We start from the raw sequence: 23579 nt of genomic DNA on the forward strand, positions 1-23579 counted from the left end.
TCTAATATGGCCACCCTTACTTTTGATGTGTGCTGAACAGCAAGGCTGTTATTCCCAAGCTCTTAAGAGTCCGAGAGGCCGCATACCATACTGCAAAGCATTCTGGGGCTGCTTCTTCCCACCTTGGGTCCTCCCCTCTGCTGCTAGTGAGAAGTTACAGGCTCATGTTACAACAGCTTGTAACGCAGTCCAGCTCACAGCACTGAAAAATCTCCGGGCAGAGTATACTGCATAAGTCCGCTATTGTTCCTAGCCACATGGCTAATTAATATTCACTGCACAGTAGTGTTGTCTTTTTTCTAAGTCGAATCATCAGGAAGCAGGGAGGACATGACGACACATTTGGCTTCATAGGAGACAGACAAACATGGAACCTGCCATGAGCTGTCAGGAGCATCAATCTCTGCAAATACTATATAAAAATTCTGTGAAATCCAAACGTGGACAGTGAAATGCATATGTAATGTAAGTACAGCCAATCTTTAGCTACTGATATATGTGTTTTTTTTCTCTGAGACCTTATACCTAACAGCTCCTCTGTAAGACAGCTGGGAGGTTGCTAGGATACAGCAGAAAAAGCTTTCTGATAAGCCATAAAGCCAGTATGGTTTCATGAGGATGATGCTGTAAGCCCAGCAGCCAGCAGTAGCACTATTCTGCGATGTATTGCTAGTTACACAAATCTGTATATTGCCAACTATCTCTGACCTGCTTTGCCTGCTTCTCTGCGGCATGATTTCTTTGCTACTTTTTCTGCTGTTTTTGCCCATTTCATCTGGTAAGTGTGTGTGATTAATGTTATATATTGTAGAGTGGGTGTGCTAGTCGTAGCAGGGCAGCCATCTTCTATACTGAGCAAAGATAATAGTTGGGTTCCGCACTTACTAGTGTATATGGGATCTGTTATGAGGGGATGTAAGGCCAGGGAGGTTGTGACTGCCGATACTTAAGATCCAAATACATACTTCCCCACATGTTGAGATACAGTGCTGCCCATAATTACGGTATTAATACAACTGGCAAATTTTGACTTAAAAAGTTACTTTTATTCATCCAGCAAGTAATTTTTTGACGGGAAATGACATAGTTGTCTCCCAAAAGATAAGAAGACAATGTACAAGAGGCATTATTGTGGGGGAAAAAAATTATCTGCTTTTATTTACATTTGAGCAAAAAGTGTCCAGTCCAAAATTATTCATACCCTTCTCAATAATCAATAGAAAAGCCTTTATTGGCTATTACAGCAATCAATCGCTTCCTATAATTGTAGACCAGCTTTTTGCATGTCTCCTCAGGTATTTTTGAACATTCATCTTTAGCAATGAGCTCCAAATCTTTCAAGTTGGAGGGTCTTCTTGCCATCACCCTGATCTTTAGCTCCGACCACAGATTCTCAATTGGATTTAAGTCAGGACTCTGGATGGGCCACTCTAAAATGTTAATGTTGTTGTCCACTAACCATTTCTTCAACACTTTTGCTCTGTGTTTTGGGTCATTGTCATGCTGAAATGTCCACTGGTGCCCAAGGCCAAGTTTCTCTGAAGACTGCCTGATGTTGTCGTTGAGAATCCACATGTATTGCTCTTTTGTTATGGTTCTGTTTACTGTGATTAGGTTCCCTGGTCCATTGGCTGAAAAACACCCCCAAATAATTAGGGTACCACCACCATGTTTGACGGTGGGATGTTGTTCTTTGGGTTGAAGGCTTCTCCTTTTTTATGTCAAATGAAGGAAACATAATTGTGACCAAACAATTCAATTTTTGTTTCATCTGACCATAACACAGAAGACCAGAAGTCTTCTTCTTTGTCCTGATGAGCATTTGCAAAGGCCAAGCGAGCTTTTGTGTGCCTTATCTAGAGAAGTGGCATCCTCCTTGGTCCGTGGAACCTAGCTGTGTGCAGTGTCCATTTGATTGTCTGCCTTGAGATGTTGCCACCAGCAGAGCCCAGATTCAACAGGATGGTCTTGGTTGTGATCACGTCCTGAGATTCCGACCACGTCCTGAGATTTTATACAGTGCGGAACATCTTGTATTTTTAATAATACTTTGCACTGTAGTCACTGGAACTTGAAAACATTTAGAAATGGCCTTGTAGCCCTTTACTGACTTGTGAGCAGCCACAACACGCAGCCACAGGTCCTCACTGAGCTCCTTTGTCTTAGCCATGATTGTACACAAACCAACTGCAGAGAGCTGCAGATTTTCACCTGTTGTGTTGATTAAAACAGCTGTTCCCAATTAATCAGGGTAATTAGGATGCTTTAGAACAGCTTGGACTATTTTGGAATGGTATAGAACTTTGGATTTTCCCACAAACTGTGACAGTTTGGGAAGGGTATGAATAATTTTGGACTGGACAGGTTTTGCTCAAATGTAAATAAAAACTGAGAAATGTTCCTTTTTTCCACAATAATGCCTCTTGTACATCTTATTATCTTTTGGGAGACATCTATGTCATTTCCCGTCACAAAATTACTTGCTGGTTGAATAAAAGTAACTTTAACCACTTTACCCCCACGCGTACGCATTTCTCTGTCTCTTTTTCCATCCTTTCACCACCAGGGACGGAGAAATGCATACTTTCCGCGCTCCTGCCGCTGCCCGCGCTCCCGCTCGCTCTAGCGCGCACTCCCGCTCGTAAACACGCCGTTGGCCGCTTGCCCGGAGATCAATGAACGGGAAAATCCATTCCCGTTCATTGATCTAAGCGACGCAATGATCCGATGCTTCTCCGATAAGCAGCGCGATCATTGTGAAAAAAAAAAAAAAGTTCCCAGCCTCTTTGTACTTCCTGCGTCGCATAAACAAAATGTTACTGTAAAACTACACCCTAAAGCATTTTTCACTTCCAAGTAAATTAGTTTTACACACAAAATTAACTCCTTACCTCCCACACTCCCCAATTTTTTTTTTGGCATAATGTCCCACCTAAAGAAAGCCTAATTGGTGGCAAAAAAAACAAGATATAGTTCATTTCATTGTGATAAGTAATGATAAAGTTATAGACGAATGAATGGAAGGAGCGCTGAAAGGTGAAAATTGCTCTGGTGGTCAAGGGGTAAAACCCCTCAGTTGTGAAGTGGTTAAGTCAAAATTTGCCAGGGGTATGAATAATTATGGGCAGCACTGTAACGTGGTTCTCAACTGTCCCTTTTTCAGAAGGACAGTCACTCCTTGGGAACCAAATCCCTCTGTCCCACTTTATTCCTTATGAGTCCCTCTTACAGGACTGATATACAGATCTGGGTAAATATATGTATTTTTCAATAAAAAAAAATATATATGTTTAGTTGACTCTGAACTTTATTCCTATCCTTTAAATTAATATTTTTCTTATATTCAAATGTTAAAATGTCTTTTTTTCTAATAACATTTTATGGTATTAGTGACTAGGGGTGTGGCAAGGGAGTGACTAGGGGTGTGGCAAGGGTGTGGCATAAGTGTCCCTCTTTCTCATCTCAAAAAATTGGAAGGTATGAGATAAGAAAGAGGGACACTACTCCACCACATCCCTCGTCAGGCATATTATAAAGAATTCAGAAGCAAAAGATGTAGTTTTATCAAACTACACTTGTCCTTTCTATCATCAGTAGTTTTCCTTCATTTTAATATCTGCAAATAAATATATCAATTGAAATGATGGCAATAATGTTCAGAGTCAGTTAAACACATTTCTCAGTAGAAATATAGTTATATTTATACAGATCTGTAGATCAGTCCTGAAAGAGGGACAAATGAGGAAGAAAGAGGGACAGAGGGATTTAGCTTCCAAAGAGGGAATTGTCCCTCCCAAAAATGGGACAGCTGAAATACTGTATAATGTACAACATGTTCTAGGCAATTAGCAATAAACATTTATTATGAAGACACACAGAGAGAGGTAACCTCACATATGTGAAGCTGTCTGCCTGTTTCAGCTATTGGATAACCGTCCATGATGATACAACTGCTAGCCAAGTGTACACATGGCTGTACAAGAATGCACCTTTCTCTGGTGTTTTTAACCAAATATTGATTGGCATTTGCATTGAAGGAGGAGCCCTGTATATGAAACAGGTAATTTGGGTACCTGCGGCACTCCAGTAAAATACACGCTGCAATGTGAATTGTTGCAGCTATTGCAGTGCCCACGGAGTAATTTGGATGCATAAGGTTGCCCAATCATTACTATTTTTAGGTGCTGCATATATTGGCAAGGGGTTTTTAACAGGAAAGGTGGTGCAGGTATCAGCGGATACAGTGGCTTAACTACAATTCATGCACCTCTCAACAAAACTGTGATGGAGCCCCCCCAATGTTTACACATCTTCCCTTGCCTCCACATGGTGCCATTCATGGCCTTGTGGCCCATCTTACAAAGGTCATAAAACAAGTGTGGCCATCATGATCTTCACACCCTAACAAGTGTAGCCACAAAAACACCAGATCTGAAGTATAGTCCCTGTATCGGAGGAAGATCATCCACCAGGCATCCTAGGCAGGTGCTTATGGCCTAGTGGATGTCAAGGAACACCACCTGCCACCTTCATCAACCTCTTCCCACTTCAGCTTACCAAAAGTACCACAAGGGGGCGCCACATCTACTTCCTTGCCTAGAGTGCTGTTACATCTTAATCCATCTCCGTGGAAGGTTAGTAGTTGGGCCCCCCCCCTGATTGCAGGGGCTGCTCCCCTCTAGTTATGCCCCTGAGTGGATAGTGTGGCATGGGGAGGGAGGGATTGGTTAGCGTTAGGCCTCAATGTGAGACTAGGGTTAGGTTTAGCAATAGTAAAACATCAGTAAAATTACAGATATTCAACTATCATATAACATATTGCCCAATAGTAGAATATTGGTGTTTTTAGCAATATTCTGCAGTCTGCTACACTCGACGTCCAAATTACCACTGCATTTTTACATGTATGCCCTACATGACCCCAAATGCTGCCTCAGATATTACATTGGGATTGCTGTGAGTTGCACTGTGTATGACTGGCAGTTCCAGGTTACGAGGAATAAAACTATTTCATAAATATGGCGTCATAAAAGTGGCAGATTTCAAAAATAGGGGAGAACATTTGAATAAACTTATTTAATGAACAACTTTTTACAAAAAGACCCATAAAAACGCATGGTGCTCCTAGGGACAGGAAATAAGTGAAAGCAATAACAACTTGATTGATCATCCTCTGCAGTTAAAAAAAGGCCTCATTTGTTGCTGTTTCTTGTACCATCTACTTCCTGTGAGGAGGACAGGAAGAGCAGAAAATAACTCAGACACAAACCACAATGAAAATCTAAAGGCATTATATCATAACTCCCAACTTTTTGAGAGTCAGTTAAACACACTTTCAGTAGAAAAATACATTTATGTATACAGATCTGTATGTCAGTCTTGAAAGAAAGACAAATGGGGAAGTAAAAAGGATAGGGGGATTTGGTTCTCAAAGAGGGCCTGTCCCTCCGAAAGAGGGACAGTTGTTAGCTATGATGATACACCCTCTTTACACGCTATCCATAACTAGTATAAAAATGATCCTTGATTTAGGCTTGACACATAATAAACTAAAAGTACTGGTATTCTCTCATCTTTCCAGGTGTAGTAATCACAGATATCCATATTAATATGGAGGATGTGTATGTGGAGAAGGGATCCCGTGTAATGATTCCTTGCATGTTCTTTGTGGACAAACCCTTGAAGGATGACAGGATTGATTTGGAGTGGGGCATGACCCCAGAAGAAGGCGGTGTGTACACACCAATCGTACGCCTGATAGACACCACAATGCTGCGTCTGGAACACCCAAACCAGAGGGCAGGCGTGTTCCCATATCGTGTGCGCAAAGGATTCTGCAATATGGTGATTGATCAAGCCAAACCTGAAGACAGCGGAAAATACGAGCTACACCTGGCTGTTAATGGCATTCAGTACAATCCTGTTCCAACCGTCTCCATTCACATCACTGGTAAGTCTAACACTGTACTGAGAGTATTATAACTTGCCCATTCTTTTTCAATGTCATTTATATAATTGTTTCCTGTTAATCCATGAAGCCAGGCCCAGGCTGGAAAAATGTCCATTCTAGCTTTTGCCAGAACCACTGACTGGGTTACCTCAAAACACTTCTAAACACTTCTCACCTTTTAAATGAAGTGCAGTCATTTGTTGAAGATAGGATTTTCCTGATGATAGCCTTTTTACCTTTATCTGGTTTAAACTGAACCTGTGTCCACACATTTATGATGTGATACTCTGGTCTATGTCATGAATTGTGCCCCTCCTTTCCTCCTTCACTAAGTTGCTACCATTGGCCAACTGCCACTAGACCAGTGCTCACTTATCCTGTCAGCAACATCACATGACTTAGTGCAGTTAGAACCAATGGGCACAATTTGTGATTCAGACCCGAGTCTCAGTCCATAAACATTTAGACGCAGGTTCAAGTTAAATTAAACTGTAGCACATAACTGCACACAGTGCTTGGAAAGGCTGTGAAAAAGACTGTTTTTTTATGTTGGTGAGCTGGTGACTGAAGATCTGATGTGTTTAAACAGCTAAGCGATATTATAAGTGTAAGAACATCGGGGTTAAATTGTGAACATTTAAAAATATTTGTTATGAGCATTTAAGTATAAATCAATACATGGAGATAAAATGTGTCAATATAATTCCACCCCATAATACACACTAGATATATACAAAACTAACAGATGGGGTGTTAAAGGAACAACATCAGTCTTTATTCTTCATCAATATCAATCTCCTTAATTGCAGTCATGTAAATGTGGCTGAGTTACAAAAGATCCAATCACAGAACCAGAAATGCCTGACACGTGTTTCCCGGCCAAAAGCCGCTTCCTCAGAGGCACACAAATGTGTATATGGGGAGTAACCGGATTAGAGGGACTACAATCTGTGATGCTGTAAATGGAGGTATAGCACCAAGATGTGCTATCCTCAGTAGCCAATTGTTTGGGAATGAGCTAGCATGTACAAACCACTTAATAGCAAACAATTATTAATTAATTTAGCTCAGATTTGTTGACCAGATTTCCTAATTATAACATTACCCTGTAACTTGTGTTCACCGCAGAATGTTCTGTGAAGGCTACTGACCAAAACACCATGAAGGACCAGGACTATGAAAACCAGACACCAAATGTGATACAACCTCCAGATGCCCCTCCAGTCAATAACACCTTTCAGAAAGTGACTGATGACCAAACGTCTGTGAAACACAAAGGGTCCAGAGGCATCTTGAACAGACAGAGAAAGCTGTCCAAAATAATGGCTGAGGACCAACTACAGACTGAGACACAACAGCTGGGGAAGAAAGACTTTGGCCCTGAAGCGATGAGGTTTATGAACATTCTCCAGGTCCTGAAGGACAGAGGCTTAATTCAATATGCTAAAATTGCTGCAGTAATGGTCATTTTTCTGCTGCTACTGGGTTCTATAATCGGATGCATTTTTGGGTAAGCCATTTAAGTGCTTTCAGAGAACTATAAATGTAGAAGTACCGTATTTATGGCCATGTGCAATCTCTTGAGATTGTAAAATTAAAGGTGCCATTTTGCATAGGATATTGGTTTGCATGCTACCACTCATCGTTCCCAATTTCCTAAACTTTTCCATGTCTCGATAAGGAACGTAAAGATTATCCACATAAAGAAATGGTCGTGCTCATCAGTATATAGTATATTTCACAAAATGTATTGGTGGTCAAAACTGTGAAAGTGCATCAAACATCCCTCCTTACAAAACCCACCCCAACTAAAACCAAAGTTCACTAAAGTGCAATGTGCATGCTCGTTTGGATGTGCTTAGAAGCTCCTGCACGGTGCACTTTAGTGACACTTTGTGGCATTTATATATTGGTGAACACCACCATTTCTTTATGTGCATTATCATGTTGTCTGTTTCAGGTCTTGCTGCCTTCATTAGCTGATGGTGCAGTATAGTCAGTATACTTGGGCAGTGCACTCCTTTTTTCCCTATTTTTGTCTCTGAGGCCCCATTTACACTTAATGCGTTGTGTTGAGTTACGTTGAGTTGCGTTGAGTTCCATCCTATTTCCTAAAATGAGACAGCACGCAGCGCAACTCAACTTAATGCTTTGAGTGTAATTAGGGCCTGAATGTAAAGATTAGCAGGTATTAGGCAAAATATCTAACACACATTACGCAAATAGCCTAACTCGTGTTATGCACGCTACATTTGTTACAGATATTATGTGCATTATTAGTACTTACTGTATGTTATGCTCAACGTACAGTATACGTTTCAAGGGAACCTGATATGAGAGACATATGGAGACTGACCTATCTATTTCATTTTAAAGCACATCTGAACTGATAGCTATATGGAGGCTGCCATTTTTATTTCCTTTTAAGTAAGGCAGATTGCTTGGCTGTCCCACTCAACTTCTGCATCTAATACATTTAGCCATAGACCCTGAACAAGCATGCAGATCAGGTGACTGAAGTCTGACTGGAATGGCAGCATGCTTATTTCAGGTGTGTGATTTAGACACTACTTCAGCCAAAGTGATCAGCAGGACAGCCAGGCAACTGGTATTGTCCTTGGTCCACCCCATGGTTCCAGTGTCATTTCTCGCTAAAGTTATGCTAGATCAGGGATATCAAACCGGTCCTTCGGGGGCCAAGGTCTTCACACATTTTTGATATAGCTCAAATTAATTGATGGGACTGAATCAGGAAAGGTGTGGTCTATCAGGTAGAATACATTTCTCCATTTCTCAGTCCATCCTAAACACTGGCATGGATCTGGCCCTCCAGGCCTGGAGTTCGACACCTGTGTGCTAGATCAAATACTTCTTCGACATTGGGCAGCCATCTGAAGTACTTGCGTCCCTGAATACTTCTGAAGACATGCACAAGCCTGGACTCATGCATGCACAGTACGGATGCACTTGTCTTCAGAAGCACTTGGCGGCGTGAGTACTTCTGAAGTTCTGAAGAATGTCCGAGGAGTACTGAAGACACACCCACTAGCAGAGCTTCAATGGGGGACGACGCTGGAATGATAGGATGGACCAAGGACCAGAAAGGCTCTTTGGAATCCAGAGCCTTCCCTCTACATAAGTATCTTACCTGAAGTGTGTTTCCTCACTTCAGGTTTGCTTTACCCAATGGAAGCTGGGTAAATATTTACTTTCTTTCTTCTTGTTTCGTTAGATATTGCTTTTCCTGTGCATTATCTGCGACACTCCCCCATGGCTCAGATCTTGGCTATGCCCTGGGTGCCAGACCTGCACCTACCAGCAGACTCAGCTTTCTTCACAAGTTTATGGGAATAGGTGCATCATCTCTGTCATATGGCACAGTGTCCTTTCCCCTAAGTGCAGGAAGCTCACACAGGGGTGTACTTGCAGGGCCGGAGCTATCATAGGAAAAAATGGGCAATTGCCCCAGGGCCCCAGAGCCTGTAGGGGCCCCCAAGGTGTCCCTCCCCCATCTTAACTGTTGCTCCCCAGGGACTCTGCAGAGTCTGTTAAGTTGGGAGGTGATTGGGGGAGGGTCAGCAGCCAGCTCAGGGGCCCAGGAGGGAAATTTGGCTGCAACAAAGGGCCTCTAAAAGCGCTTTTTGGTCGGGGGTGTCTGTTTGGGGGCCCCCAGGCTAATTTTGCACTAGGGCCCAATTGTTACTTGAACCGGCCCTGTGTACTTGAGTGGTCTCTTCTTTAAAAAAAAAAAAAAAAACATACATTTATATCCAGGTTATTAGTGCTTTGTAGGATTACAGCCCTGCTCTACCAAAATTGGTAAGAACTATAATTACTCCAGCAGAAATTATAGTTCTGCGTACATTTGAAAAAGGCGCCTGTTTAAAAGGGCGCCAGATAGTGGTAGTAAAATATCAATACATTCTAGTACTTCATCCATATAGTAAAATATCGGAAATATTTACTCAAATGTTACTATGACCTAACCTCTCTCTTCTCTAACACAGATGCTTCCCCCGGTGGTGCCTAACCACAGCCCTCCCCTGGTGGGTCCCTAGCCTTAACCCCACTCCCATGGGCAACTAACCTTAACACCCGCGTAGGCACCTAACCTTAACCCCTGGCATTATGACGCATCCTATTTTAAAAAATGAAGTAAAAATAATAATCTTCTGCTACAGTTCACATAACGTGCGGCCCGACACCCTTAAACAGGACCCATTTAGACTGCTCCGCATAGTTCTCCCGCTCCTTTTATTGTCAAACAATGACTCCCACTGTTCCAGTACCATCTAGAAAAACAAATAGGGCAGTGTCACAAGCAGACTGTGGTGCAATGGTTACAGTGCTGTACAAGCTACCTCAGAGGGGAAACTCTGCTAGCGATGTGCTTCACAGATATTCAAGGCTGGTGGGCTATTTAATAAACTGGCTCTTATCCAAGAACACAACACCTGACTGAACACACCTTCTATTTAGCTGTGTTTACGTTGTTTTGATCATTTCTGAACACAAGGTGACAACTTATCTTTCTTCTTCCTCACAGAATGTTGTACTGCCAGCTGAAGAGGACAGATGTGGTTAAGGCAATGGAAGAGGGGCACATAGTTGAGGAGACAATCTTAGACAATAGCAGCATGGAACGTGAAACTTAATAAATAGCATGTTGCGAAACAGAAAAGAAATCCTGATCTAGGAGAAAAAAGGAAAAAAAAATTATATGTTTAATTTATTTTTATCTAATAAGGTGAAGTGTGTGTGCGCTTGTGTGTGCTTTCTTTTGTAAATCAACTGAGGGCTGGAACCCACTAGAGGGATTTTGTGAGCATTCAGAGAGGGTTTCAAAACACTAGCGATTTCCCTAAACACTCAGATAATGTTAATGAAGGGGCCAAATTCCACTGGAGCAATTGTGATGACCAAAATTGCAAGCGCAGGACATGCAGCATTTTTAGCGTTTTGTGTTAGCATTACTGCAATGTAAAGTATATAAACGCTGGAGTAATCGCTCATCAAAACCTACAATGAGCGATTTTGCTAGCGTTTTTAAATTACTGCACAGTGTAAAAAAAATAAAATTAATTGAAAGGACTAATCAGAATTAAAAACGCTAATCGCTACACAAACGCTGGCAAAATGCTTACACCTTTTAAAATCTCTACTAAAATCACCACAAAACACTCATTAGAAAGGTAACATTAAAAAAGGGCGCAGGAGGCTAGTGGACATTCACTCCCATAATAAATATCGTTTAATGGGCGCCCGATAGGAAAAAAGGGCGCCGGAGAAAAATAACGTTTTAAAAGCGGCGCCCGAAGACTTAATGTTTTATTGCTGCTTCTCATGATTACACATTATTTAATGATTTATACATTTTTTAATATTATTTTTAAACGAAAAACAGTACAATATTTTTTCAAACATTATTTTTAAACGAAAAACAGTACAATTTTTTTTTTTACATTATTTTTAAACGAAAAAAACGCACAATATGTTCTTGAAACTTTATTAATGCTTATCACAGGGGGGTCTTAGGTTTAGGCACCAACAGGGGGGTCTTAGGTTTAGGCACCAACAGGAGGGTCTTAGGTTTAGGCACCAACAGGGGGGTCTTAGGTTTAGGCACCAACAGGGGGGTCTTAGGTTTAGGCACCAACAGGGGGGTCTTAGGTTTAGGCACCAACAGGGGGGTCTTAGGTTTAGGCACCAACAGGGGGGTCTTAGGTTTAGGCACCAACAGGGGGGTCTTAGGTTTAGGCACCAACAGGGGGGTCTTAGGTTTAGGCACCAACAGGGGGGTCTTAGGTTTAGGCACCAACAGGGGGGTCTTAGGTTTAGGCACCAACAGGGGGTCTTAGGTTTAGGCACCAACAGGGGGGTCTTAGGTTTAGGCACCAACAGGGGGGTCTTAGGTTTAGGCACTAACAGGGGGGTCTAGGGGTTAGGGGTAGGTACAGGGAGGGTTACTTAGGCACCAACAGGGGGGGTCTTAGGTTTAGGCATCAACAGGGGGGTCTAGGGGTTAGGGGTAGGTACAGGGAGGGTTACTTAGTAATTTTTTTTTAAACGTTATTATACGTTTCACTATTTAAACGAAAGATTAACGTTTTTACAATTGCCGATTTAATGCACATTATTTAATGATTTATAACTTTATAAAACATTAATTTTAAACGAAATACAGTACAATACATTTTTAAACGTTATCCATGCTTATCGTTTAAAACCCCGCGCCCTTTTTTCCCAGCGCCCCTTTTTAACGTACGCCATTAGAAATGTGATTAGCGATAGCGCTTTGTAGTGGGTTCCAGGCCAGGTATTTTTCGCCGTATAAGATGCTCCGAAATATAAGATGCACCCAGGTTTAGATGGCAAAAACCAGGGAAAAAAATATACTAAACCTGGTGTGTCCATATTCCAGGAGCGTCTTGTACATGTTCTCCCCCAAATGGTGTCTTCCTGTGTCCCCCACGTCTACCTATGTTTCCTCCTGTGTACCCCATGTCTCCTCCTGTATGCCCTATATGTCCTTCATTTTTTTCTTGTTTTTCCCTATAAAATGCATGGAAAATAAAGTAATTACTGAAAACAAGTATCACCCACAAAAAGCCTAATTTGTGGCGAAAAAAAAAAACCAAGATATAGATCATTCATGTGTAAGAAGCAGTGACAGGGGCGTAGCAATAGGGGGTGCAAAGGTAGCGACCGCATCAGGGCCCTTGGACCAGAGGGGCCCCAAAGGGCCCTTGCTCAACTACAGTATTAGCAGTCTATTAGTCCTGTGCTAGTAATAAATCACTTCTATAGATGCTTTGAATAGTAGTGATCATTAATATACTCTTCCCCATCCCCTTCTTGCACCTCTGAAATTGTGGTTGTCCTTGACAGGTTTTGGTGCGTCTAATCAATTGTTATGTATAGAATGCTTGGGGGGACCCCATTGTAAAACTTGCATCGGGGCCCACAGCTCCTTAGCTACGCCACTGAGCAGTGATAATGGCCAAATTAATTGAGCGCTGACAGGTGAAAATGGCTCTTGGCGGTAAGGGTAAAATGGCCTGTAGGCTGAAGTGGTTAAAAGGAAATGAACATGGCATGCTCCATATCCCTCTCACCTTCTCACCTTGGGGTGCTCTTAACATACACCATCTACACGTCGTTAAGATTAACATTCTTTAGTGAATCAACCCCAATGTCCCTAATGCCTGGGTCTTGTACAGTTCAGCAATCCAGGTTTAGAAGGACTTAATTTCGTACAGTTGAAGTGTCTGACCTCTCTAGAGAGACCCTCTCCATAACCTTTAGAATCATCATGTTGAGAGCTAGCTGTTCCAAAGGCCAAACAAGCGTTCATTTTTTAGGGCAGGAAAAAGCCGATGTTCTAGTTTTTAAGCCAGTCACAGAAATGTTTAAGCTGAGCTAGGAGCACATTTTCTGGATCATCCTTGCTGTCAAATCCATTTCATCAATTGTTTGTGTACAATCACTTTTCCTCCACACTATGTTGTGGGAATAGGATTCAGATATGATAGTAAGGATATCTGGACCGTCCTGAGGTGTGGTTTTCAGCCAGTCCAAACACCACTATGCAGGATGTTGCAGTTGTGGTTCCTAGAAGAGCTTGTTAATGTGGAACAACAAGAAAATACGAGGAACATAATAACATACACCGAGAAATTGCCAGTAAAATGCAAAAACTCCATGGGGGGGGGGGGGGGGGGCAGTGGGGGTGATCTTTACCAGTATTCTACTGTGACCTATTCTAACACGCTTACCCCTACTTTTACTGATGCCTAGCCCTTAGCCCTCCCTCTACTGATGATCTACTGATGACTAACCCTTAACCACCTCCCCTGTACCAATGTATAACCCTTAAATAGGGGGATCAATTTTATTACCACTCAGTGGTGCATTGCGATACAATGGCTTCTTTGTAATGCGGCTTGCCACACTGCAGTGCACCACCTATGCATAGTTCACAGTGCGTCAGGTGTGTTGCATTCAGTGCGTTACTGCAAAACAACTTAAAGTGAACCTCCAGACTAAAAATCGACTCACTAGAACTGAAAAGGCTTGGTGTTTCTTTAACAGTTTCACAGCATCAGAACTTTGTTTCTCTTATACAAGCCTCATTTTTAACTGCACAGAAGAAAACTGCCTGGGCATTTTTCCCTGATGCTGTGCAAAGCATGATGGGATTTCTGATGTTGTTGTTCTCGTTCTGCTGTTTTGGTGCAATTTTTTTTTTTACATTTTGAATTTGACATTTGAAGCCTAGCGTGTGCAGCTGGGAGGGGTAATCAGGACACAGGGCAGTTGGAACTGTGTATTATGCTCCCTGTCACCTCCTTTCAACCAAAATGATGGCTGCCCCCATGGCAAACATTTGCCTGTTCTTTTAAAACAGGGTGGGTAAGAGATTATATAACCTATCTATTCCAATTAACATAACTAATGTAACTTAATGACAGTATGTTTGTTTAGGCTGCTTACACACTAAGATGTTACAGGCGCACGTTAGTGAAGCCTGTAACGCTCCCCCAACGCACAGCAATGTAACACAAGTGGGCTGTTCACACTGCCCACGTTGCGTTACATGTAACGCTGCACGTTCTTCCGAAAGTGCAGCATACTGTAGCGTTACAGCGGCTTAAGCCGCGTTAGACTTTTTGCACATGCTTAGTCATGTTGGGGAGGAGCGGAGAGCGGCCAGGCACATGGCTAATTAATATTTACCGCACGTTGTGACGTGCAGTGTTTACTTCCTGGTGCGGCCGCTCTGTGCGGCGATTGGCCGGCGGGACCACGTGATGCCGCATGCGTCCAAGAGTACGCATCATGGCATCACGGACGCCAGAGTGAGCTGCACAACGCGGCTTACTCTGACGTCCACATCGAAGAGCACCAGGCCTTGCGTTAGGTGCACGTTATGCGACCTTAACGTAGCACCTAACGCAACGTCTTGGTGTGCAAGTAGCCTGAGGCTGAAGTTCCCCTTTAACAGTGAAGCATACTTTTCATTGACTGAATGCTTCACTGTATACGACGCAATGCACAGATAACATGTGGTGCTGCTTACCCATTGCGTTTGGTTCCCGCTGTTACAGGGAACACAACGTCCACTGTGATCCTAGCCTATATGAAAATTGTCCTTTTCTGCAATGCACCGGTCTCTCCAGTTATTATTAGCAAGTTCTTTTTAACGTGGCTGTATTTTAGGTAATTTAACAGACATTTATTTGTTATAATGAAGTGTTTTGCCACATGTTTTAAGTACAAGTTGTTAATGTTTCAATAGTAAGTGTAAAAAGCAGGTAATTTGCCTGCTTGACACAATGCAGACTGATTTTTCTATTGTCGCAGCAGGCAGCGCGTCTCTCCGGCTTTCAGAATAAACAATTGCCGGAGTATAATTCTAAAGCAGCGGGAAAAAAGCACTTTTTGTTGGATAATCAATATCATTTTCTTGTAGAGTTTGGCAATTATGGGGCCCCAGCAGGGAAGCACTTACTGTTCACGTTGTTAATTTATTCTTAACCACTAATCTTGTCGAACATTTTCAAATATCAAAAGCAAAGAATGCTGCAGGAAGCCCTGACAGATATAAATGGCAATCATTTTGTTTTAAGAATGCAGAATGGAAGGGTGGATGGTTGCTGTAGAAGCAATGGTAGTAGTAAGTCCCCTTGATCACATGACACAAGTTGGCTTTTTCTTGATCATGTGACCCAGAGCCCAGGTCTATAGCACCTGATGGAAATTTGAAGTCCCATTTCATAGCTTCTTCACCCTCTTTAGCAGTTGCTCTAAAATCCCTTTAAAGTGAACCTGAACTGAGGACTTCCTCTCTGCTCTATAAGATATGTGACTGCATACAAACACAACAAACACATACATACGCACCAAATAAATGTTTATATTTGTAACCCCGTGATGCTTATCAATAGACTGGGTAGGGTTGGTTAGTGACTGTGACAAGCATGACTTTCCCACCAATCATTGGTGAAGGAAGATCATGACCCCATCCCAGAGGTGACAGTGAGAGGCCAAGGGATGACATACCAGTCTTCCACTAGAAGTGAACAATGATCAGGATACAAACATAAGTATAAGGTCACTATTGTAACTTTAGGAGTTCATATATAAAAAATGGAGATAAGGGGGGTTGGAGGGTCTCATTATTGTTTCATGGAGGGGGGATACTGGGGGCACATCTGAATATCTATACTGGACAGGGGGCTACCTTATTCTGGTGGAAAATCTGGGCCTAGCTATACTGGGGAGGGGGGCTACCTATACTGGGAGCACCTCTGGCTACCTATACTGGGGTGGGCACAATTGTTTGTGGGGTACACTTTGGAATCTTTGCCCCTGGTGCTGGAGAACCTTGTCCCAGCCCTGGGTACAACGGTTGACATTCAGACCTAGCCTGAACGGTTACATCAGATTAGGGATACTCATTCGGATTCCATGGAAATTATATTTCCGCATTTCCAACCGGAAATCAGCATTTCCAATCAGAATTCAGAAATCGGATTTCTGCGGAAACACAGCATTACCGCCATTTTACCGGTAATTTTAGCCCAATCACAGAACTCTGAAGCATTGGACCACTCAAAGAATGCAGAGTCAACTCAGAAGTGTTTGGCCGATCAGAGGATGCAAAAATTGAAAAACAAAAAAAGACTCCTCGGAAACTGGAAATGAATCGATAACAGGCATTGGCAGAAATCAGAATTTCAGGAGATTTGGAAATTGGCATTTTTACCATCCCTACATCAGAACAAGCTGTGATCACTGTACATGGAGACAGTAAGTACTCACATGTTATTGTTACGCTGCTACACACAGTGCTGACATTACAAGCAAGATGGTAGCACCCAAAAAGAAAATAAAACAAAAACAGGAGCAGAAGTCTGCTTTAGGAAGCAAGAGTGGAAACATACCGTGTTACGCAGGCTTGTTACATCAAGATTCTGACAGTGTCACTTTTTGAGCTATGCATAACGTATAGACTCCTTGATAAAAAAAAAACTGTGAAAATAAAACACCATGCTTGTCTTTCATATTTTTTTCCGAGAAGTAACAGCGATGCACATAATGATTTGTTTTCCAGAAAGTCAGAGCTAGCAGACCTACGTATGACAGAAGTCTTCAGCTTCATTAGCATCACACCACTGCCGGAAATGTCACTATAACAAGCTGCACTGTCAATGCACCCTGTGCAACCAATTTGTTGTAACCTTGTGAGTCCACGTCAGTGCTGCATACGGTATAGAAGGCCAGTATTCCCTCTCTGTAATGTGTGATATGGCTGGGAGGGTCAGTCACTCAAACACTGAAGTACAATGCTCAGCTGATGTGATCCTCTGAGGGGCCTGCTATTGTCATGGCAAAGGTGACAGAAACGCTCTAGGTCCACTTTCCTCACATCTTCCCAACCTGCCTCCAGCCCACTCAGTCATAACTTGAATGGAATAAACTGCGTTGGGTCTAATTGACCTGCTAGCGCAACTGACGATAAAATAGGCTTTCAGATTACATCTTACAACATTATTAAAGGCAAGCTCCATTAGCCGTCATGGCATTGGTCACTGAATCACGAGCACACTAGTCTGTCTGAGAAGGTTCTCATGTATCCAGGTCACAGTATATTCAAAGAATAGCCAGCTAGCTTATACCAAACCCCATTCTCTGTTCTAGAAGAATCATTACGACTTCAGAGGGCCGTTTTAGTTCTCCGGATAACAGAGATTTCTGGGTACTTTAATAAGCTCAGGAATCTCCTTCGCTCATTAGAAGTGAAGACGCTAGTACTCTGCAAAAAGTCACGAAGCGTCTTGGAGAAGCTACATTATTTATTTATTTATGGATGGATGGATAAGAACATTGTTGATTTATACAGTTTGCATTCTTTTTTTTTTTTTTCCCTTCAAAAATTGCCAGCTCTAAAAGTTTCATAGGTGTATTTATTATGAAGCGTGACAACAGTTTGTTCACTGAAAAGCATTTCATTACCAAAGTAATTCCATTGTATAGTTAAAGCAGCACCTTGAGGAGGGCCCTCTGGTTCGGGGGCCAGGCGCAGTTGTAACCAGTGTAGGGAAGAATATAGGGCAGGCAGGGCCGTTTCTCTCATGAAGCAAGGTGAAACATTTGCATCAGGTGCAGAGATTACAGGGGCAGTGTGTTTGTACTGTGTTTACACTAACAGCATGCAGTCAGAGTAGGAGGAGAAGCGAGAGGAGAGCGAGGTGAAAAATCATTGGGGAAAAGAAGCTTGTTGTGCTGTGTGAGGAGTCTGACAGTGAGTGAAGAGTGGGGAGGCAGGAGAGCAGCAGTGTTTCGTTTGACTTGCACAGCAGAAGGAAAGAGGTGGCACTGCTGTCCTGACTGAGGAGGAATGGAGTGGCTGAGCAGTTTGTTTGTCACAGATTCACAGCCAGTGTGCTATTGTGTTGAGCTGCAGCATGTCATGTGAGAACATTAAACGAAGTAGAGTAAAGTGTCGTGTGCTGTGCGATCATTCCAGATTGGGGGGGGCATCCTCAAAAGCATGTGGATTAATGTCCGGGCTACAATGTATGTAAGCACCGCCAATCTCTGGCTGCAGTGCATATCATCTATGTCCCCTTAGTGCCCCGAGTGCTTCCTCGATCCCTGCCTTTGTCCCCCGCCGTGTGTCCCGGCTGATTCTAAAACAGTTTGTGTGCATCTTTGTCACCCCCCGGATCTCTCCCCCGAGTCTCTCCCCAAGCTAGAGAAGAGCAATATGCGCTCTTACCAATACAGAGTCCGATCGTTATGCATAGTGGTTCAGCACAGCGTTCACTCACCAGACCACGCAGGATGTAGGAGTCTTATGTCTATGATGTCCTGCAGCGGCGCATGTAAAATCGCCACTAGAGTGCGCCATAGACATGATACTCCTACATCCAGCGTGGTCCAGTGAGTGAACACTGTGCGGGACCACTATGCATAACGATCGGACTCTGCACCAGCAAAAGCGCATATCGCTCTGCTTTGGCTTGGGGGAGAGATTCGGGGTGTGACAAAGATTCAAGCGGCCCCATGCTCACATAAATTGTATTGGAATCAGCCAGAACACATGGCGGGGGACACAGGTGGGGGACGAGGAGGAACTCAGCGGCACTAAGGGGACATAGATAATATATGCACTCAAGGGGTGGTGACTCGAGCATAAGCCAAGACTTTTGGTCCACTTTTTTCGACCCAAAGTGTCAGCTTATACTTGAGTATATACATTAGTAATTTCTGTAGTAATATAAGTGACTAGATAGTGTACTGGTTAAGGGCTCTGTCCCTGATACAGGAGAGGTAGGAGACCTTGGGCAAGATTCCATAACAGTGCTACTGCCTATAGAGCACGCCCTAGTGGCTGCAGCTCTGGAGCTTTGAGTCCGCCAGGAGAAAAGCGCAATATAAATGTTCTGTGTCTTGTTATAAGTCGCATATTGACATAACCTGAAAGGTTGGTCAGTAAAGAAAAAGCCACTGCCCAAAAGCTGCCATAAACTGCCAGGCTGCATTTTGCAAGGGCACGTGGGAAAAAGATCTCACTTTCTGGAGAAATGGTCTTTGGTCTGATCAAACTGGTTGGCCATAATGACCATCATTATATTTGGATGCAAGAAGAGCTGGTGCTAGCATCACTAAAACAACGACTCTAAGGATGGTCTCACCCAACAGTATCTTGGGTGTTTAGAGAATGGCCAAATCAACAAGCGATAAAGACTCCTGTAGAGGGCTCTTGCCACCATGCTCGATTGGTCTCAAATTGGTTTGAGGAACATTAATCAGAGTTTCACCTGCTACCATGGCCAGCTCAGTTCCTTGACCTCAATCCTATTGAGCATTTGTGGGATGAAGTTGAAAAATAACTTTGAAGCTTGGAAACGTCACCATCCAATCTGACCCAATTTAGAGCTGCCATTATGTCAGCATGGGCCAACATTCCTCAGCAACGGTATCAGAATCTTGATGAGTCCATGCCAAGAAGAATATTGGCTGTGATCAGAGCTAAAAGATGGACCAACTCGTTATTAGAGGGTGTCTGTAATTTTTTGGCCACAATACAACTGGTGTAGATGAGTAAGGGGGCAAGAGAACAAAATAATCTCCAAGTTAATCAATATGCTTATGTTCTCAGTTAATATTGTTTAGGTATCCAGCAGATTATTCTTGAAAAAACTAAATAACAAAAATAGAGTTAAATAAAAAAAAAAAGACTTTGTGGAAACATCTAGACCATGCTCGGAAAAGAGTTTATTTGTTTTCATTATTTTCTAGTCTCTTTGAAGTTTCATTGCAGACAAAGCCCTATTCCTGTGTTTACTCATTCCGGAGTGTTTATGTCAAACAGTAAACATGAAAATGTGTGACATGTGTCACCAAGCTTCCAAGACATTGCAGGCTGGAAGCCATCTGCTACACTTGTGCGGAGATTACCATATTTGATAAGTGGGGCCCAGCACTAGGCCATCCCAAAGGTCTGTCAGGAGCTGTCAAGAGCAATTTTATTGCAAGCTCACTGGGAGGAGAAGCCTGTCATGAAACAACAAAGTAATAACAGCATCAAGTATAGTACAAGAGCCACATGCTGTTTATCTAAACTCATTCTCTTATCTACTGTACATGTGGTTTGCTGCTTACATGGAATGAGAAACATTCCCTTGCAAAGCTGGCCTTATCTAAAGCCCAAGTTCAGGATATTGTTTAAATATGCATTGTTAGTACATGTGAATAGGGGGCTGATTCAGAAAATGTTTCTCTTGAATTATCTCTACCTATTCATTCACAATTTATCTCTCCTTAAAGAGACTCCGTAACAAAAATTGCATCCTGTTTTTTATCATCCTACAAGTTCCTAAAGCTATTCTAATGTGTTCTGGCTTACTGCAGCACTTTATACTATCACTGTCTCTGTAATAAATCAATGTATCTTTCCCCTGTCAGACTTGTCAGCCTGTCTGGAAGGCTGCCAAGTTCTTCAGTGTTGTGGTTCTGCTATGAACTCCCCCTTCCAAGCCCCTCTATGCACACTGCCTGTGTATTATTTAGATTAGTGCAGCTTCTCTCTTCTCTCTTATCTTTTACAAGCTGGCTAAATCATCCTCTGAGCTGGCTGGGCTTTCACATACTGAGGAATTACAGACAAAGGCAAAGCTGTTTGCAGGAAGAAAAGAGCAGCCTGAAACTTCAGTGCATGAGAGCAGAAGGGGGAAAGAAACACACAATGATCTCTTGAGATTCAAAAGGAAGGCTGTATACAGCCTGCTTGTGTATGGATGTATTTTCTATGTGTGGACATACTGTACATCAACCTACTTCCTGTTTTGGTGGCCATTTTGTTTGTTTATAAACAAACTTTTTAAAACTGTTTTTAACCACTTTTAATGCGGTGAGGAGCGGCGAAATTGTGACAGAGGGGAATAGGAGATGTCCCCTAACGCACTGGTATGTTTACTTTTGTGCGATTTTAACAATACAGATTCTCTTTAAAGTGGACCTGAACTCTTGCACAGGACAGAAGGAAAATATATAGAAAACATATAGATATGCACCCTGTATGTACTTAAAAGAGATTAGTCTGTCTAATTCCCACTCATCTGTGACTAATCACCACCACTATAATTTGATCTTTCACTTGTGTCAGCTCAGGGATCTCCTCTGCCATGGCAGAGCAGCTAATTTGTAAAAACCCTTTGTCTGTTTCCATGAAAGCATGAAGTAGACACACTGCAGATTTATTGCAGGATTTGTATCAGCAGTAAAAAAGAAATGGTTTTCTTTAAAAGTGATTATGTTAATGCATAACTTTTAGAGCAGAGAGGAACATCTGAGTTCAAGTCCACTTTAACCACCTTAGCGGTATGGACGAGCTCAGCTCGTCCATTACCGCCAGAGGGTGCCGCTCAGGCCCTGCTGGGCCGATTTTGATCAAATAAAGAGCAGCACACGCAGCCGGCACTTTGCCAGCCGCGTGTGCTGCCCGATCGCCGCCGCTCTGCGGCGATCCGCCGCGAGCAGCGGCGAAAGAGGGTCCCCCCAGCCGCCTGAGCCCTGCGCAGCCGGAACAAATAGTTCCGGCCAGCGCTAAGGGCTGGATCGGAGGCGGCAGACGTCAGGACGTCGGCTGACGTCCATGACGTCACTCCGCTCGTCGCCATGGCGACGAAGTAAACAAAACACGGAAGGCCGCTCATTGCCGCCTTCCGTGTTACTTTTGGCCGCCGGAGGCGATCAGAAGAACGCCTCCGGAGCGCCATCTAGTGGGCTTTCATGCAGCCAACTTTCAGTTGGCTGCATGAAATAGTTTTTTTTTTATTTAAAAAAAACCCTCATGCAGCTGCCCTGGCGATCTTAATAGAACGCCAGGGTGGTTAAATGACTTAAAGGAACACTATCGATTAACATTTTTTTTTAAATTGAGATATGAATTGTTTGGGAAGTGCTTTTAAGTACAGGTGTATACATTTGATGGCTTATCACTTTCTTAACTGTTATCAAATTCCTTTCACACTTCAGTGATGCCAAAATCCTGAAAGGAGTGGGGTTCCCTCACACTGCATCTGTTAACCCTGTGTGTGAGAGAAAGCTCTCAGCAGCTGCTTGTCTCTGACTGAGCGGTGTGCAGAAAGCAGAGGAAATGTATCCTATGTGCAACAGAAACATTTGTAATAGTATGTGAAAACCGACATCAGAGGCATTTCATATAACTCTACTTCAATATAACACTATTGTTAGCATGTCAAACTGCAGAGATTCACCTATGCAAATGAGACCGAACCGAACTAAAATCTACACACAATAGCTTTTGCCTCTGATATTTAACATAAAAAATAGGAAAATGTTTACACAGCTACTTAGACATTGGTTTGGAACACTCTAGCGTAACTCATAATTTATCTATCCTTAACTGACTTGATTCACAGTTTATCTCTCCTTATTTAACTTAACTCAAGATTTATCTCTCATTATATGTTTATCTCATGAATTATTTTTCCTTTGTTTATTTCATGCACTAGATCGCTTTATAGTGAGAGTGGACCTGAACTCTTGCACAGGACAGAAGGAAAACGTAGAAACATGCACCCTGTATGTATTCAGAGAGTTTAGCCTGTCTAATTCCCCCTCATCTGTGCCTAATCACAAGTTGTAATTTGATGCCTCAGCTTTGTCAGCTGACTGCCACGGCAGAGATGCGAATATGAAAGCCCAGGATATGAACAATATGTCTGTTTCCATGAAAGCAGGAAGTAGCTACACTGCAGATGTATTGCAGGATTTGTATCAGCTGTAATAAATAAATATTTTTCTTTAAAAGGTTATTATGCTGTTGCGTAGCTTTTAGAGCTGAGAGGAAAGTTCAGGTCCGTTTTAAGGTGAAAAATAAGCCAGCTTTGTGAATAAACCCCTATGTCATTACTCATACAACACTCATTGTTGATGCAATTATTGCAGAGGAATTTCCTTTGGAAATATCAGTCACAAGACCCAGAAATATGTACACAAAATAAAGAGCTGCCAACTGTGAAAGCTGCTTCCCCGGTACAAAGGTGCTTCCCATTCCCCAGCACAAAGGAAGCTATCAGCTCACCTTGCCCAC

At 42.6% G+C, this 23579-nt stretch overlaps 2 protein-coding genes across 2 annotated transcripts in view; one reads left to right on the plus strand and one right to left on the minus strand.

The window, feature by feature from the left end:
- LOC137526098 (BAI1-associated protein 3-like) overlaps window positions 1-23579 on the minus strand; it is a 279756-nt gene that overhangs the window by 21520 nt on the left and 234657 nt on the right. The window lies entirely within an intron of this gene.
- On the plus strand, window positions 585-23209 carry LOC137524546 (uncharacterized). Its single transcript, XM_068244536.1, has 5 exons — window positions 585-778; window positions 5582-5950; window positions 7079-7460; window positions 10497-10697; window positions 22999-23209. The coding sequence occupies exons 1-4, from the start codon at window positions 733-735 to the stop codon at window positions 10603-10605; spliced, it is 906 nt and encodes a 301-aa protein (XP_068100637.1). The 5' UTR covers window positions 585-732; the 3' UTR covers window positions 10606-10697; window positions 22999-23209.

Source organism: Hyperolius riggenbachi, chromosome 7, assembly GCF_040937935.1.
Source record: "Hyperolius riggenbachi isolate aHypRig1 chromosome 7, aHypRig1.pri, whole genome shotgun sequence".
Classification (NCBI taxonomy): domain Eukaryota; kingdom Metazoa; phylum Chordata; class Amphibia; order Anura; family Hyperoliidae; genus Hyperolius; species Hyperolius riggenbachi.